Here is an 18,241-nt window from a genome sequence, read left to right on the forward strand (position 1 = left end):
CAAGATAAGAGCTCTTACCGCAATAGTCTTCTCCTTGATTCCACCAACAGGAAGAATTTTTCCAGTTAATGACACTTCTCCAGTCATGGCCACGTTCTGCCTCACTGGGCAATTCATGGCCAGTGATAGCAAAGCTGTTACTATAGTACACCCTGCACTTGGTCCGTCCTTCGGTGTTGCTCCCTGTTTAAAAAAAAAAAAAAAAAAAAAAAAGCACAAGCCCCCTGCCTTTAGCTCATTCAAAGAGTAGCAGAGCCAGACAATACCTTTGTCATTGCTGTTTTAACGTGGCCCCAGTTTCAGGGGTCTCACAAAGGTTTTTTTGAAAGCATCTCTGATGGAATCCTGCTATTTGAACTGGCCGATCTATTAACAACGATGTCAGTTCTCATCTTATTCATGAGGAATAATCCACGAGTCTACAAGTTGATTTCTGGCCTGATGCCACCACAATACTCATCAGGCTCAGGACTTTGAATACGCAACATGAGCAAAAAACAGAGCATGAATGCTTTGAAGCTTTTTGTTGACTTAAGCCAACCATGGAAACAAGTCACAGAGGACGGCATCACATGGGAAGAGAGCATCAAGAGTCACAAAATAGTGGAGGACAACACTGAAAATCATTCAAGGCAGAAAAGATTATTCAGTTTAGAAAGCCCAACAAAATCCAGCCTAAACTAGTGACAGTCTGGATTTATCTGAGATCAAAAAGATTTTTGAGGTAAGAGCTGCATAAATGAATGTTTGAGAGGGAGTAGAGGCAGACAGTGTCTGCTGTTTTCTGATCCTCTAGGAAACAAACACACAGATAACCAAGTACCTCAACAGACCCAGAACAAGCTGCAACAAGGAGACTGTGGACTAGGTTAAAGCATGCAGTAGTTCAGAAGCAAAGCTCGAGCACAGTGATAGTACCAACTTTGTCTTCAGTAGAGCTCTTGCCCAAAGCCTGTTACAGTGTGTGAGCCTCGCTGCGCACAGCATGGATCTATTTTCAGTTCCAAACACTGTCAAAATGCAATCACTGCCGTTGTATGGACTAGGGACCACAGCACAGAGACCAAGTGTAGTAAATGACCTGGAGCCTTTATGAAGGTCTGGTAACACAGAGACCTAAACTTTGATTTCCTTGTCGCTGCATACAAGCTTTTATCCAAATCACTTATCTCTATGCCATGGTTTCCCCACCTGTACTACAGGGCCAATGGCTACAACAAAAGCCTAGGATTCCTTACAGCATTATCCAAGCCCCTGTGTTCTCGCCACATGCTTGCTGCAGGAAGGAATGGAAACATAGCTCCTAAGAACGTTTACACAGAATCCTGAGGAAAATCTTTTCTAGGTTTTACTACTAGCAGAGAGCATTGTGCACAACATATGGACAAATGAAGTGCTTTCCAACTTCATGTCTAGGGGAGCAAACCAGCCTAGCTGCTATGCATGCTCTGTGAATTCTGCATCGCTTTACCTCTGGCACATGCAAGTGGATATGGGAAGACATGAGAAAGTCATTGTTGGGTTCCTTCTGCATCAGAAAGGCTCTTGCAAATGTGTAAGCTATTTTGGCACTTTCTTTCATTACATCCCCAAGTTGCCCTGTTACTTCAAGGGAGCCATCCTTGTTCTCTTTGTCTTTGGGTCTCCTCAGGGATGTTTCAACAAACAGAGTAGAACCTCCTAAGGAAGAAAAGAAAAACAACATCCTGAGAAAAGTTAAAGGAAAATCAAACCAGAATGCTTTGGTGACGCAGAAGCAGTGTCAGGAATTTGGAACTGGGGCTCTCTAATGAGAGATTAGCTCTTGGGTAAAAAGCAGTTGAAACCTGCTCTCCGAATTCCTTCAGGAAGGCTAGAAACCTCAACAGCTCTGCACCAACAGTCTCCATTCATTGCTTCTTTGGATTTCACACTCCACCAATACAGATGCAACCCCTATTTAGTGGATGTAATCAGTTCTTATAACTGTTTCAGGTTCTTTGTAGCCAAAAAGTAAGATGAGCTCATACCATGACACACTTCTAGCCAGTTCAGCTTTCCAGTGTCAGACATCTATTTACCCTCACTTATCCTTTCTCTCTTAACTACTTCTTAACTACCCAAGGTCAATTACAGTTTACAAGGGTCATATCCTTTGCTGCGTGCTGTATTTCCATACAGTGGTGTACATCAGCCCCCAAGTTACGAGGGGAGTAAACCAATGAATGGCAACTAGCCAACTGCACCCACCCCAGCAGAGTGCTAGAATACCTGTATTGCCCTTGACATCGAAAGCCAAGTCAGTGTTACAACATCACTGAAGAGATACAGTGTGCCTCAGCTGTGCCATAGATCAGAATGGCACCTCCTGCTTTTAAGGAAGCAGACAAAGTCTTGTCTTATCTGAAAAGACTTACGCTTTTAGTCATTGCTGTTCCTAATGTATGCAGTTCATATGGGATATGGAGTATAAAGAGAAAAAATGCTGGCCTGAAGCTAAAATGAGCCCAAATAAGGCAATAAGAAGGGGTCCCTTCTTCAGGGAAGAAGTCAGGATCTAAAAGGCCACAGAAGTTAATTTTACTGGTGCCAGCAGAAGAACTGCACTGGATTCGGTAGGGAAAATTCAGTTTGACTATCATATTCAATTTTTGAAAATTATATGGAAACGTAGACATTAACCCAAAAGTCATTTTATCTCACCCATAGCTGTCCAGGCCAGACCCATCACCACTCCCGGAGGAGTGGTTTCATACATGCGATCCACAGTGAAGATGGGCTTTCCTACAAAGTCCTGCAGGTTTTCAGGTGTTACTTGGACTGTCTCTGCTTCTCCACTCACAATTTTATAGGCAGATTTCCTCAATACCTGAGTGAGACAGTAATTTGTTTCTGTAGACAAAGCTGAGAAGGCTGAAGCACAGTGGTCATGGTTACATGCAATTTTCCCTCACCTTTTCTACTTGTTTCTGCAGGTTCCTCACCCCACTCTCTCTGCAGTACTGCTTGATGAGAACAGTCAGGACATCCGATGTGATTTTGGCTTTGTTTTCATCCAAGCCACACAGAACTTGTGCTTGAGGGACCAAGTACCTCTGAAATAAATCATCCCCCACATCCTTCTGTTAGTATTTGTGACAAAAACTTGGTGGTTCCAATTTACTCAACTTCATTCTGCTATTAACTTAATGCCATTTGCTGGAGTCCACAGCCTACGGAACACTGGAGTTATTTTAATTGGGTGTTGAAATCAGAGGGACTCTGTCTAAAATGCCACATGCCCAATTTTTTTTGGGACACAGTTGGATGTAAATATTTAAGCCTGAATCTGCCAAAAACATTTTATCAGATGTAATTCACAGTGCAGCAGTAGTTTCTCTTACCTCTGCAATTGCAAGTTTCTCTTCTGCTACATATCCTGATACATTGATCACTTCCATTCTATCCCGCAGTGGCTCTGGAATGGTTTCCGTCACATTGGCAGTACAAATAAAAAGTACCTAGAAATATTCCACAATCCTGTTGAGCATTTTCATTAATCTGCTGCCCTACCCCAAGCAATAGTTCCTCAGTTCTCTGTTTCTCTGTCTGAAGGGCTGAAGCAAGATCAGTGTCTCTGTAGAATCTAGTTTTTATTACAGGAAAAGTTTTGGATTTTGGAACTATGTAGTAGGATATTCCCTACCCCCAAAACAGATGTTTAGAAATACACACAGCACAAACTGGGAAGTTGGAATGGTCTGATACAGACCAGGAAACTATTTGCCTGAGGAGATCTAGATCTCACTTTCAGTTATTTCTACCTTCTATTAAGTTAGCATAGAAGTGACCAAATTATGTATATATATTCCTCTTCTATCAATTCTGCAATTAAAATAAGCTGCACAAAAAGTGCAACAGTGTGCAGAGACAACCAATTTTAAAAGTCTGACAGCAGCATGAGGCCACCTCACTTGACAGCAACTCTGCCAATCGTTATGTAGAAGAAAAACTCCTGCCTTTTCTAGCAGAGACCACACATCTTTGTGTCCCCAGCTCTACAGGGAGTTAGGGCTATAGCACATATGCTGGTGATTGTGTTCTCTTAAGTATGTACAGACGCTTTGGTTAGAGCCAACTCCTGCAGAGACACCCTTATACTACTCGTGTCTCAATCCCATCTGTCAGACTTTCCAACTGACTAAAATGTCATGGACAGGAAATCTCTGCAATGATCCACATACATTCCAGCTCTACCACCTCTGCAGAAGAGAGAAATACCTTTGATAAATCCACAGGAACATCAAGGTAATGATCCAAGAAGTTGGAGTTCTGTTCTGGGTCCAACAACTCTAGGAGGGCTGAGGATGGATCCCCTTGATATCCTCTTCCTATTTTATCTACCTATGGGAGAAAAACTTTAAATGCGCTAAGAGTTTCTCAACACAATAAATTCTCACGCAAAGATTCTTTAAAGGCTCCACCTGAAAATCTTCATATGTTTGCTCATTAGCAGCCACTACCAGTTTTCAGTTTTCTGTGCATTCATCCAAGTCCTCACTATCCTAGCACATGAGCACAGGACATACCTGACAAGACAGAGGACTTTAACAGTGCTGTAAAGAAGCCCCATGAAGCCACAGGGAGCATGCATACAATCAAGAGCAAGTGAGTCAACATGGACTAGTGGGCTACTGCACGTTAAGCTAAGCTAAGCTATAGTCACAGACCAGAATACTTATTCCACAGTGGGAGAACTACAGGGTGCTAGCTTATATAATTCCCTTAATATGTAAGGAAAGTCACTCTCCTTACTCTGACCAAGGTGCAAAGTGCCTACACACATCCCCTCATCACAGCCCAGCTAGTGACCTTTGCTGCTTTCACAGAATCATTGACTAAGCCTGGTAGGGACTTCTTGAGGTGATCTCATCCAACCCCACTGCTCAAGCAGGGCCATGTAGAGCTGTCCACCCAGGACCACATCCAAGATTGTTGTCTCTTTCAGCACTGTTCATGTCCTCAGAAGAGGAGGTCACAACAGGGCCACTCTCCACTGCTTGTTCTCCCTAAAGAGTAGCGTTAACTAGATGGACATAATGCAATTTGCTACTACGGCCAACGCAAGGCTCCTCACCAACACCACGTAAGTGCCACGACCTACAGGTTTCATTACCTTTCAAATCAAGATACTCATTGGTTACATTACACAGCAAACCATTGCCCAGTTTCTTAGTCCCCCACTCCATTCCAAAGACATCTGCTGTTGGTATTTACCAGGCATGGCACACACAAGGAGGACAGACAGACCTTTGGTCTGTTCTGAACACCTGCTATTATATCCTGTCCTTATTTGCTTTTCCACAAAGCAGTAAGCTGGCAGCTCTGTCTCATTTATTCTCAAATCAGATCACAAATTGATTGTAAGCATCTTATTCCTTATAGTCTTGCTTTAGACCTGCTGAGAGAGTGACTCTTCCTAATAGTCACAAGGACAACAGTCGTTCTGTGCACAATGATGTACCCACATCTAGGTAGGGAACATGAGAGCTACTGAAGTTTCTGAATATCCAGCCAGCTCCATTAGGATCCTCGCAATCCAAATAACTGCAATTTAATGAGAAGGACACAACCAAATAATTAAAGTTCAAGTCTGCTATAGGAAGAGAAAACTAAGGGTCTAAGGTATCACTGTCACCCAAAGAACTTGAGAGCCCAGCCTCATTTAAATAAAAAAACCCCTGGAATTTTTAGGAGAGTTACTGCTTCACCCTTCCTATTGGGGTCAAGAATTGGTATGTTTTTAAGAGCAAAATCTAGAAGAAAGACCAGATACATCACCTCATCGATCAGTATAAGCGGATTCTCTGTCTTGGTCTTCTTCAGACACTGGATGATTTTTCCTGGCATTGCTCCAACATATGTCCTCCTGTTTTACCAGAGACTGTATTTAGGGACCCATCATAAAGTACAGCACACATCACACAACATAGCACGCAGATGATGGAACAGGTATATCCTGCTGGGAAACAAGTCTATATTTCTTCTACACTTATCAAAAGCATTCTCCATCACCACACTTAACACCAAGACCCATCTAGTCGGTTCAGACATGAATTTTGGCAGAATACTCCCAGACTGCAGTTTTCCACCTTCAGTTTTAACCACTTTTAAATTAGAGGGAAGCAAAGAGGTAAGGCTAAGAACAGAGATGTCTGAATAGCAACTTCTCCGTTTCTGGGTAAAGAAACGTTAGAAAAGGGAATGTTTCATTCCCACACTTGGTAGGAAGATAAGCGTAAATCTAAAGATACACTGAAGGAACAAACTGCTGACAGCAAAACACAATCTTTCTGCTAGAGGGAACTGGCATCCTGGAACATGCAGAAGCAGAGCAAGAGGGTAACAACAGAGTGAATGCCAAGAGGCACAGATCAGAGGACATCCTGAAAAGTATATAAAATATGTCTCTCCACTTCTGTATCATATAGGGCAGAACCTTGCAGGTTCAATTCACACTGCAGAACAGCTACTCTTACTAGTTTGAAAACTCTGCTAGTTTTGTTTTCAGGTGTATGTGGAAGTAAAACAAACCTGTGGCAGGGTTGGATTTACTGATCTTTGTATTTGTGTCTTCTTGTTCTCCCCATGAATACTCTTGTTCCCAAGTTTTCTTCATGCAGCATCTCCCTCCTAATTATTTAGAAACTGAGTCTCAATCACATCTGGACATGTGAATGACCCTTGTCCTGGTTCCGGCAGGGATGGGGTTAATTTCCCCAACGATTCGGCAGGGGACACAGGTATTCCATACCATGTGAGCCATGCCCAGGCTATAGCAGGGAGCTGGCTGGGGCAGGGGGTGGGAAGTCAGCTCGGAGCAGGCTGGGGCACCCGGCAGCGGTACCGCAATTGCGTTTGTACATTCCTTTATCGGTGTTATTGTTTTTTCTCTTTCCTTTGCTGTTTTGCTAAACTGCCTTTATCTCAACCCACGAGTTTTGCCTTTTTCTGCTGATTTTCTCCCACAGCTGTGGGATTGAGTGAGCAGCCATGTGGTTCTTTGTTACTGGCTGAGGCCAAACCACAACACCATGTCCAAACTGCCACCGTTTGTCTAGTGCTGGCAGTTATAGACACACATGAATTAGCATTTGCCATCAGTCCAATGCTTTTGGGTAGCTCACACAGCTCTTCAAAGGTCTCCCATAAGCATATACAAGAAGCAGGGAGCAACTGAACTTAGAGATACAGATCCGATTATGTCCCAAACTCTGCCCTTTGCTATCCTTTTCACCTCTTCCTATATCCCAACTTATGTCAGCAAGGGTTGGCAGAACAGAGACGAATTGTCCAATTTCAGTCAGGTTCCTATTTTGACAACATTAGTAAAAACTGCTGGATAGAGAAACTGCTCAAGTTACACTGACCTGTGTCCTTTTATTTCTGCTACATCAGTCATCCCTCCAACACTGAAGCGGAAGTACTCTCTGTTTAGGGCTCTGGCAATGGAGCGGGCAATGCTGGTTTTGCCAACCCCAGGGGGGCCATAAAAACATAAGATCTTCCCCTGGGTGGATCCTCGCAGCTGACTTACTGCTATGAACTCCTGCAGAATAGATGAAGGACCAGTCATGAACAGAGGGCAACTGCAGCAACACGAAAACTTATTTGTTATCATGTCAAGCAACGATTACAAAATGAGCATCATACATAACATCGGTCCTCAAAGGAGTTGGGGAGGGTAAGGGGAGAAGCTAAGAAAGAACACTGGTGCACTACTTTTCCCTCTGGTTATTTATACACTTGGTCGTCCATGGGTTTTGTGCATCTCCTTCCACTGCCTTGGAGTGGGAAGACAGACTTCTAGTTCTTCTCCCAGCTTCCTTAGTTCTCACCTGCATCTCTCAAGCTATCTGTGAGCCCCTCCTACTGTACCAGTATTTCTTTGCCAAGTTAAACTTGCATCTTTTCACACTCACATGCCAGGCAACCCTCAAATAACACTCAGCAGCTGAGAAATCAAAAGATCACAGTTCAGAACTGAAGTCTCAACTGCTTGTGTGCTTACAGTGGAGAAGTCACTGTGCAAGTGGGCAGAGATGTGGTTTCCCTGTTAGAAGTCAGTTATTTAGCAAAGATGAGCCTTGAACTCTTCCACCTACAGCACTGAACTCCACAGCAATACTATACAAGGACAATAGCACCAAACTAATTAAGGCTTAAATTTGCGTAGATACTTCTCAGTACCTTAAAATCATCAACCTCACTTACATTGCTACAACTGGGTAATCTCCTCTGTGTGCAATTAATCACATCAATAATCAAAGCCACAGACCTGTATGATGCAACGCAAACTATTTCTGTATAAAGGATGGGCCTAGTCAGCACAAATAGTGCTGACAAGCAACGTAAGAGACTAGTACTCAAAAGGGGTTATCTGCTTGCAAACGTGCAACAGGCTTACCATAAATCATTCAATATAATAAATCAGATAGTGAGATTTAGTCACTACTAGGGAAATAAGCGCTCTTTGGCTGTCAGCAAGGAGATACTTCACAACCTTTATCTTTTTCTAGAAGAGACTGAAACAAAGCAATTTAATAAAAGCAAAATCCCAGGATGTCTAACAATTTACTGTTCATTATACATAACAACATCATACTGTTAGCTTAGGAGATGCCTATATAGTTTCTGTGCAGAACAATTACTGGCCTAAGCACCATCAGTGCCGTCCCCAAGGTAACACAAAGCTCTACTCTATACAGTATGTGGGAACAGTAACAGAAACTGCCTTACTGAGCTCTTTAAAACAAAATGGCCAAGTTGAAGCCTAGCTACACTCAATAGCTTCACCAACTCTGCTAAGCTCTCATCACAATTTGTTAATGCCAAGTCAATAACTGCACCTGCCTCCCCTCCACTGGGCACTTTCATGTGCTTGCCCAGTACAACACAAATCCTGCCAGCACTGGGACTGTCTTTCACTGCTTGAATGCGTTGGCTGGCTACAAGGCGAAGCCTATTCTTGTCCCCTGGAAAGGCAGGCAGTTCCCACAGCAAGTTGCTGAAGTTGTTGCAACCCGTTGCAGGTATCTACTCTTATCTAAAACAGCTTCCCTAACCACAGCAAGCACAGGTGGGACATCTTCAGGCTAAAGTGACAGAAATTGTGGAACAAGGCAACATTGAAAAATACCCTGTCTGTTTATACAAGGGTTGTAGTGCACAGACTATATAAACCCTTTAGCATCCAACACAGCTCTGGGGATAGGTAAGGCTTGTGAGGCAAGCATGCAACTTAGAGCTAACTTCCCCCCTCTTCATTTTAGAGGTATGAGTAGAGGTTCAGTGCGTTTTGGAAAGGCAGTAACTTTGCCAGTCAAGCAGAACAAACCAATTAAACTCCGGAGACTGCTTCCCTTGGACGCCTATTCACTTGCTCAGCATTAAGTAGCAAGTAATTGCTCTTTGAAATCAAAATATGACATTCATTGCCACAAGTAATTAAACACATTAGCTGATCACCAGAACATTCTGTTCTTTGATTCAGCTTTCTATTTGCTCCACAAATTCAATGGAGAGCTGCAATATGAAACACAACCAAAATGCCTGATGCTAAGCAGAGTGTGAAATGGGACACATTGCCTATTCCCGCCTTACCAGAATTCGCTTCTTGACATCATCCATTCCATAATGATCCTCTTCCAGAACTGCTCGGGCTCTGGTCAGCTCCAGGTTCTCCTCACTACACTTACCCCATGGGATGGATGTCAGCCAGTCCAAGTAGTTCCGTGTAACACTGACAGAAACACACAAATGAGAGTGATTTGACAACAACCAGCTCATGTCATCCTCCACTGCCTTCCAAAATAACCTCATCCAGAACAAGTGGGATATAAACTACTTATGGAAGGGAGATGATGAAAAGAACAGCATTATCTGGGCAGTCATTGCTAGCCTTTTGTTATGATCTTCATTCCCTTGTCCCATCCCCCCCGCAAAAAATCAAACCTTGTTTTTTTTCCTATTGTTTTTGTTTTTCTGAGACAAAGAACTTCCAACACACCACACAAAGATGTAGATTTCTGCAAACAAATTCCCTGTATGATTTTTTTTCAGGTGCGGCTGGTTCCTGTCTGAAGACGAGCAAGATAGTTTGTACATTTTGCACTACTGTCAACTGTTTGGGTCAGGTCAAAACTTAAAGATAGAAATCCAGTTTTCTGTTTCCCCAGTGGACCAAGACAACATAAAGAAGACAGACTCCTGGCTCTGAAGCAAGGAAAACCAGCTGGATGTACAACACATCAGGGAAAGATTTAAGACTGGGAGATAAGGATGTCAGTGAGATAAGTTCTGCAAGATGCAGTAAACAGTAAATTGTGCACAGTCACAAACACAGAGAAGCACAGCCTTCCCATGCTTGGCTGGCTCATCCCAGGATTCACTCTACAGCAATCACCACACCCACAGAGCTTTGGGTTTTTTCTTCCAAGTCCCTCCTTTGCAAACTTGCTACTACTGTTACTACTCTGAGGGAAAGGTACTATGCTGGCTGTGAAGCCTAGTTTCCTCCCTCCTCCTCCTAGTATATGATTATCAAGATGTTTCTCATCCAAATGACATTTCTGTCCTCAGACAGAGTCTTTTACTCCACAAAAGATACTTTGTTTTAGAAGCAAAGATCCAGGACATTAAAGTGCTGATGAGTACACCAACGGCTTATTGTATAGCACACACCGCCTCAATGGACAAGAAACGTGCAAAGCAAGCTCAGTTTCTGACCACCCATGTCACAGATTATGTGGTAAAAGCTATTCACTCCTTTGCAATTCCAACCCTGGCCCAACACTTCCGGGACCCCCTCAGGTAGCCTAGCCAACATCATGTGTTAGCAACTAGCTTCTCTTCTCTCACATCTAATGAAAACACCTAAGTACAAGAGAGAAGAGCCAAAATTAAGGGCTGAAGGAGTCACTGCACATTTCACGAGGGGTAAGGAACTGCACAGTTCTTATCCACAGCATTAGACTGCAAGAGAAGACCTAAAATGATCAGAAGAGGGAAATTACAGTAAAACACAGAAGACCTGGAGAACAATCCTACAGCTAGGGTGTGATCGTATGCTACATTCAGGGGAAACTACTGTGACAAAAAGAGAAAAGAGGCTCTTAAAGTAAGAGCTTCACAGAATTTAATTGATTTCTCTCATTCTCCCAACTAATCCTGACAGCAGAGGACACAGCCATGCACTCACTTGAATTCTGAGGAGTGATTATCCAGCAAGCCCAATTTGTTCAACTCTTCGTCTATCACATCCATGACATGTTTTGGCACTACCAGCTCCTTTAGTCGCTCACGGAATTTCTCTTCTATAGCATCCTTGTCCTCTTTTTCCAGACCTAGCTCTTTCTTAATGATCTTCAATTGCTCTTGGAGAAGATATTTGCGATGTGTTTGCTTGATCTTCTCCTCAACCTAGACACAGCAACAAATACAGTGACTATTCTGTTCCTGGTACACCCCATCAAACATCAAATGCTGGCATATACTTCTCAGTTATGACCTTCTCAGCAACTGCAAATACTACTCGGAAATCATTTGCAGCATGTTCTAATATAAAAAGTGACTCTTTCACATACTCCAGCTCCCTCCACATCTCGGTGGCCTCCACTGGCCATGATTCAGTACTTCAATGTTTTGTTTCTGCTGGGGAGACCAAAAGGTGGGCAGAGTAAGCCAGATGTGATCCCCCTAGTGCCAAATAGAGGGGAATAACCACCTCTCTCGACCTGCTGTCTACACAACTGCAAACAGAGCCCAGTATGCAGTCAGCCTTCCTTGCCACAAGGACAGACTGCTAATTCATGGTCAGCTTGCTGTATATCAGGGCCTCAAAGTTGTTTTCTGCAAAGCTATTTTCTGTCCATTTGGCACTCAGTCTGTTGTGTTGTACAGGGTTATTCCAACACAGGTGTGGGACTATGAATTTCTCTCTGCTGAACTTGAAGAGGTTCTTACTGACTCCCTGAGAGACACAACTAGTAGCTAGTTGCAGTTAGACTTTACAGTGTTGATCACAACCCCTTCTGCCCAGTAGTCCAGCCAATTTTTTCACCCACCTTGTATGACATCCTTCCAGTCTCCAACATCCCAATTTGGTCCTACAATACTATAGCTGCCCACAACAAAGGCCTTGCTAACGTCAAGGTATTGTTCTCCCTTTTTTGTGTTCTAGGCCTTCTTATCAGAGAAGGCAATCAGGTTGATGAGGCACAATTGCTTCTGGCCCTTCCAAATTATGTCCTCCTTCATTAGCCTGTACAGGGCTGCCAGGAGGATTTTTCCCATAACCTTCCCAGGGATTGAGGCTAGGCTGACATGTCTGTAGTCTCCCTGATTCTCCTTCTTGAAGATGGCCATGGCGTTTACCTTTTTCCACTTAGCAGGAACCTTGCCAATCACCACAGTGTTTTAAAGATGATTGAGACAACAAAATAATGACACTGATAAGCCCTCTCAGCATCCTTGGATGCATCCCATCTGGTACCACAGACTGCATGTGTCCAATTTGTTTAAGAAGTCTCCAACAATTCCTACCCTGGTACAAAAGCATTTTGCACTTCACATGAATTTTAAAAGCCTTGATTATTGGGAGTTAGTAAACTAACTTTTGATTCAGTATACACAAATCTTTGTACTTCATATTCTTAGTTACCGTTTTAATGCAGTTACTGTATTCTGATTAAAACTTATAAAAATCAGTTCACAGTGATTGGCAGATGGTCTTTTAAAAAAACACTGTGCTATTTACACTATTATGTGCTATATACGGTATTATGCTGTATATTTTTACACCAATGCTTGGTGAACTGCAGCCGCCAATGATTTACCTGCTTGCATGAAATTACAACTTGGACACATTTTAACAGCAGATGCCATAGCTTCTCATCCTGTTACTTTTCCAATGTGCATGAAAAAAATCGAATTTCAAATGGAAGAAGAATATAAAATCTTAACTCTAAAATAATCTCCTGTTGGAGTATGTACCATTGTCTTGCTTTAACATTCTTCACTGGTCACGCTAAGCATCATAGTGGTGGACATGATATAAATACATACAATGTATGTGTTACTTGAAAAACTTACCTCCCTTCCAAGACGCTGCTGAAGTTTGCTCAGCTCATATTCCTTCTTTAGAAGGGAAAGGGCTTTGTAAAGCCGTTTGGGAATCTGGAAGAGAGAGACACAAAATGAGTTTTCAGACACTGTACTCTTGGCAACTCCCTGTGAGAAAGGAGAACAAAAAGCTCCGACAGGGTGTCTAGAACTCTCCATCACCTGCAGACATAAAAAGATAAACAATGTAGCAATTCCACAGCCTGCAACCAATGTGTGAAAGACAATTATTTGCCACTAAAGATGCAGAGCATCCAGCCTTTCCTTAAGGCACATTATTAATGCCTTACTATATGCTTCAACAGGAACCCAGTCACTGATACTAACCTATTGTCCAACATAATACTGAAGTCCCCTCTGTACTGAGGCTGCTAAAAAAAACATGACATCTAACAGACATACTTTTGATTTAGTTAAAAGCTTCATCTTACACTGGTTTCTTCCAAGATGTCTTGAAGTTCTTGTGACTCTGCCCCTGTTAGTGCTGCACCCATGTCACTCAGATAGATAGGGTTATCTACCACACGTTGTCCAGCCTGCATCATCTGAAGTACGGACTCTCTGAAAAAATGGTAATAAAACCCAAAATACTCAGCAACCTTTCACATTCGTAAGGGAGTATCCTTATTAAGTTATTTACTTGTTATGACAGAGTAAAGAAATGAAACGCAGCTTAGTTGCATAGGAAAATAACTCATTTTTTTAACTTTGACTAAGCCAATACTCATTAACAAACACATAAATCACTTAATAAAAGGAATGATCACTGATAAATAAAACCAAATATGTGAAATGCTCTCTTTACAGTTACATACAATTTTTGTGTGCTAAGGTCATACTAAGCTCATATCACATAGATTAGACCATGATACTTATTTGCAGTAAGCTTCACTTAGACCCAGATATCTTGCCATAGATAGTTATCTTACCATCCTACCTCATATCTAAGTTTCACTCCAGGTTTTCAAAACTTCCCCTCTGTTTCCAACAATGGATGATAAAGGTTGCATCCCAAAACAAAATTCTAGGGGTCAATTCAGCAAACATCTCTCCTTCATTACAGCAAAAGGACAAGTAGAATAGAAAATCTCAGCGTATTCCAGCTTAAGAACCCACTGTTCCCAAAGCAGGGCAGCATGGGAAAAGCATACCTGTACAAGGGGTTCAAGGCAATGATGTCCCGGATTGTTTTGACAATTTCTGCAGTAAGAGCCTATAAACACAACAAAGATAGATAATAAATAAAAAGACTGGAAAAGGACAGACAAGGCCTCAGTACATATATGACATTCCCCAAAGTCTCCAGCATGGGAGCACCGAAATACAGCCCCTGGCCACCACTACAACGGTGTGCTGTGATGGTACTCGGTGTTGGGGCAGTTATTCCTCCTGGGAGACAAGGAACTGCAAGAAGTGCTATAGGCTGGCTTCCTGCATGCACAAAGCTTGAGTGGTTCTTGCCCAGAAGATACCCGAGTCACCTTGGAGCAAAGACCCAGTTTGATAGAGGGTATCACACATTTAAGCACAGGCCAACCTCTTCATTCAGCAACTTTTTTTTGATCACTATCAGTTCTAAGGATTCGAGCTGTTGTAATGAAAAATCATTATCTTCATACAATCCTCTCATGCAGTGACTGTGAGAAGGAGGGACTGGTTTCTGATGCCTGAAATTAGACCCTGATTTTAGAACTCTTCCTTTCAAGCAAGAAATGCAGATGCAACTCCACAGGACAAGTCCAGGCTTGCACGATTAATTCACTCACTTTAACCTCTTCTGTGATCTGAAAATCTTCATGAACCACATTCTCTACTTCTACCATGAGAACTTCCTGCGAGGAAGCAGCTACAGGATCTAGTACCACTTCCACAGCTTGGTCCTTTGCTCCAGGCTCCTCTTCAGCCTCTTTCTTAGAGCGCTTCTGTTTCCTTCTAACTTTCTGTTTGTTCTCAGGCTCCTCAGGCTCAACCTCTAGTTGCTTGTTTATACGAATCCTGAAAGCCAAAAGAAACCAGCCACAATCAATTCTCCTCTGTTATATGTGATTTCAGCTCTTCAGCATGAAAAGGAGAGAGTCTTAAGTTGTATTGTGAGTAAACTAAAATTTGAAACTTTGACAAAGGTGACTAATTGTACGAGTTTTGACAAGATTCAGCTTTTGGTTCATTTTGTCAAAATAAGGCTTGATTTAGTAAAACAGTAATAATCAAGTGGTAGATACTGATAGGACTTACTAAGTATATTCACAATAAGTAAGTTGCCTTACAGAAGTTGACCACTGAAGTAGCCTATTGGTGTCTGAATGAGGCCAAGGGCAGATGACAGCACCTTTATCATTAACTGTGATAGCTTAAACCAGTTGCAGAACTACAAACGCTCAGGAACTGCAATAGCCTTTGACAAAGCTGTCTTACTACGCTGTGAATATGGAGTCCAAGAAACCTTGTGGTGCAGCAGACTACCAGCTCAGGGGATAATTGCCTTTATGCGCAGGGTGTAGGTCTCATTTTCCATGTGATCTCCTCAAAAAAAAATAAGACCTCCTCAACTACTCCAACTGTCTGCCACTAGCAACTTTGGACTAACTTCGACCACTCTTGTCAACAGAATAGAGTCACAGGATATTAAGTTCAAAAACATTTTCTGGAGGGTGGGGCTGCTGGTGGTGGAAATCAGTTCCTGGGTAGAACAACTCCACCTTGCAGGGCAACTGGAAAAAAGTTTGGCAGCAGCCAGCTGGCCAGTCACCAGGTAACTATCTCTGGATTGACTACAGAAGCTGCTGCCCTGACGCAGAAGGCATGCTAGAAGGTGTACGGCGAGAGCTAAGGGAAGGATTTAGAAATTAGAGGACCACACTTGCAGGACACCACATTTCATTATTTTGGCTGCTGATATAAGAGTTTCCTTTTCTCCATCTTCCTCGTAAACGCAGCATGCTCCTCAGATCTGATATCCAGTGTGGTTCCGGAGGACATGACTGACCAGTGCTCTGTGTCTCAATCAAATAAATAAAAACCAGTTCCTCACACCTTCCAAGTCGTAGGGAAATATTTCAATCCCAAGTAAACCAAAATCAATAGCTGCCTATTTCCAAAATCTAATCAAACAAAATTTTGCTTCTATAATGCAGCAGGACATCTAAGACTTCATTTGGAAAGGAGTCAGCTTGCAAACTCACGCAAAATCAGCTTCAAGAAGTACTGCCCATTCTTTGTTGTCCTGAATAAATGCAACTGAAGCAAAGTGAGTGGGAGGAAAAAAAGCAATGTTTCAAAGCAAAACCCACCCTCAATCTGTCTCCCCCACCATGTTTCTGTCCTTGTATTTTCCCTTCTAATAGAAATTAATTATCTGATGCTTTTAAAACCACAACTTTACATTGTCTTAGCTCAAAAGACTTGGCACAAATAGCTAAACCTATATTCCCAACAATAATTCTGTTTTCTATAATTCAGTTCTGGGACAAGATTATGTAGACAAGACATAATTACAGTTCTGGACCACATTTAGTTTTTTTAAAGCAAAAATGCTGGTTTGAATTACTTTAAGATAATTTCTTTCACCATCACTAAGCCTTGCTGTAGTTGTCAAAGAAACTGCTAAACTTTAGCTTAATGAATGCTTGCTTGCATCACATTACAGTTTATATGAGAATGACATGCACTAGCTCTTCCTTTTTGGGGCTAACCTGTCGCACCTGTAATAGTACACAGAATATTGGGACTGGAGCACCAGAGCACTATAAGGATACATTGTGGTAACAAAGCCAAAGCTTGCCATACACAAGTTGTGTATGACAATGCATATACATGGCAAAAACAATAAAGGGGTACATCTATTTATAAAGAAGTCTGGTTAGATGCAGTGGAAGTAACAAGTACTTACCTTCGGTGTCCCATGACTATCATACGCAACTTGTCTCCAAGGTCCTGCATTTCATGAATCTGTACAAAAGTTCCCATCTGGTAGATTTCATTCAGATCCTCCACCACATCAGATTCATTGCTATTGAGGAAAAAAAATTGGAGTAGATATTCAGAATATTGAGAGCAGGTAAGATTAAAAAAGAAAAAAACAATCACTGGTTGCAGAACTTTAAACTGGCCTCAGGAGCAAAGACACATCACTTTACCCCACTGTTACCGCCATGTAGCCCCTTTCCAAATCGTCCAACTACCTGGATGGTTCATCTCCCTCCCAAGTAATAACAGGCTTTTCTAAAGCAAGACTCAAGCTCCTAGCAGTGCTGGCAGTGGCAATTAAAATTGTCATAGTAAGAGGATGGTCCAAGCCTATACGCAATTTCTGTAGTACTATCCAAGACAGGGAATTTCAGATCATAGCTTTTAGTGTAAATGCAGCCTAGTCGTGGAAATAGGTTATTTTTAAACTTTTTAAAAGATCAAGAGAAATGACTTACTTATCATCCTTCTTAAGAAAAACACCGGCATAAGGCTGGGCAAGACGAACTTTCCTCCTCAGGAGCTCAACCAGCTTCTTATTTTTTACCTAGGACAACAACAGGTATGAAGTCAGAGGTGAACTTTCTGTAAGCTTTGCACCCTCAGTATGTAAGGCCAGGCATGGTGAAACCCTATGACTGAATTATGAAGTCTAATCTCAGATTTTTCTAGTATTGCCCTCATTAGGGGACAGTAACATGGAATTGGAAGAATATTAGAGAACCATGACATTTCAGTATTTAAAACAAGTCAATGAGTACATAAGACAAGTTCAAAGGCTGAGGGGGAAACTAGGCGTAACCTGTACAAGTCTTAGGAGCAAGAAACCTCTCAGTCACTTGAACAACACTGTAAGAGTTTCTGTTGCTATCACTGTTCCCTTCCCGTTCCATATCCGTATGTCCCAGCTCTCCACTGGGGAGCTAGTTCAATCTTCCGCATCAATTGCCTGAATTCTGCCCACCTACCCTAGTTTAAGTCCTCTTCTCCAAAGGCCTCTCTGTTCAATTGCTCTCCTACACTCACCAGCCTACCTGAGTCCCTGCTTTGAGTCCCAGACAGTATTTCTTCTTGCTTTACTTTCTTACTCCCCTCTGCTCTCTGGATGCCACACATCTGTCCCTGGCAGGTCTCC

At 42.3% G+C, this 18,241-nt stretch overlaps 1 protein-coding gene across 1 annotated transcript in view; it reads right to left on the reverse strand.

Annotated features, from left to right (window-relative positions):
• The window catches only part of LONP1 (lon peptidase 1, mitochondrial), a 20,020-nt gene extending 2,373 nt beyond the window's left edge, over positions 1–17,647 (reverse strand). Inside the window, exons 1-16 of the mRNA XM_009880586.1 lie at positions 17,565–17,647; positions 17,030–17,149; positions 14,907–15,135; positions 14,292–14,353; positions 13,572–13,701; positions 13,111–13,194; positions 11,219–11,439; positions 9,622–9,760; positions 7,389–7,567; positions 5,800–5,887; positions 4,240–4,362; positions 3,363–3,479; positions 2,934–3,074; positions 2,683–2,848; positions 1,472–1,680; positions 19–183 (exon numbers count right to left, since the gene is read on the reverse strand). Coding sequence (XP_009878888.1) covers positions 19–183; positions 1,472–1,680; positions 2,683–2,848; positions 2,934–3,074; positions 3,363–3,479; positions 4,240–4,362; positions 5,800–5,887; positions 7,389–7,567; positions 9,622–9,760; positions 11,219–11,439; positions 13,111–13,194; positions 13,572–13,701; positions 14,292–14,353; positions 14,907–15,135; positions 17,030–17,106 — 2,130 coding nt within the window. The 5' untranslated portion in view covers positions 17,107–17,149; positions 17,565–17,647. The remainder of the gene's footprint in view (positions 1–18; positions 184–1,471; positions 1,681–2,682; positions 2,849–2,933; positions 3,075–3,362; positions 3,480–4,239; positions 4,363–5,799; positions 5,888–7,388; positions 7,568–9,621; positions 9,761–11,218; positions 11,440–13,110; positions 13,195–13,571; positions 13,702–14,291; positions 14,354–14,906; positions 15,136–17,029; positions 17,150–17,564) is intronic.
• Positions 17,648–18,241: the final 594 nt, after the last annotated feature.

The sequence above is a fragment of the Charadrius vociferus genome, unplaced genomic scaffold (assembly GCF_000708025.1).
Source record: "Charadrius vociferus isolate BGI_N301 unplaced genomic scaffold, ASM70802v2 scaffold702, whole genome shotgun sequence".
NCBI classification, from domain to species: domain Eukaryota; kingdom Metazoa; phylum Chordata; class Aves; order Charadriiformes; family Charadriidae; genus Charadrius; species Charadrius vociferus.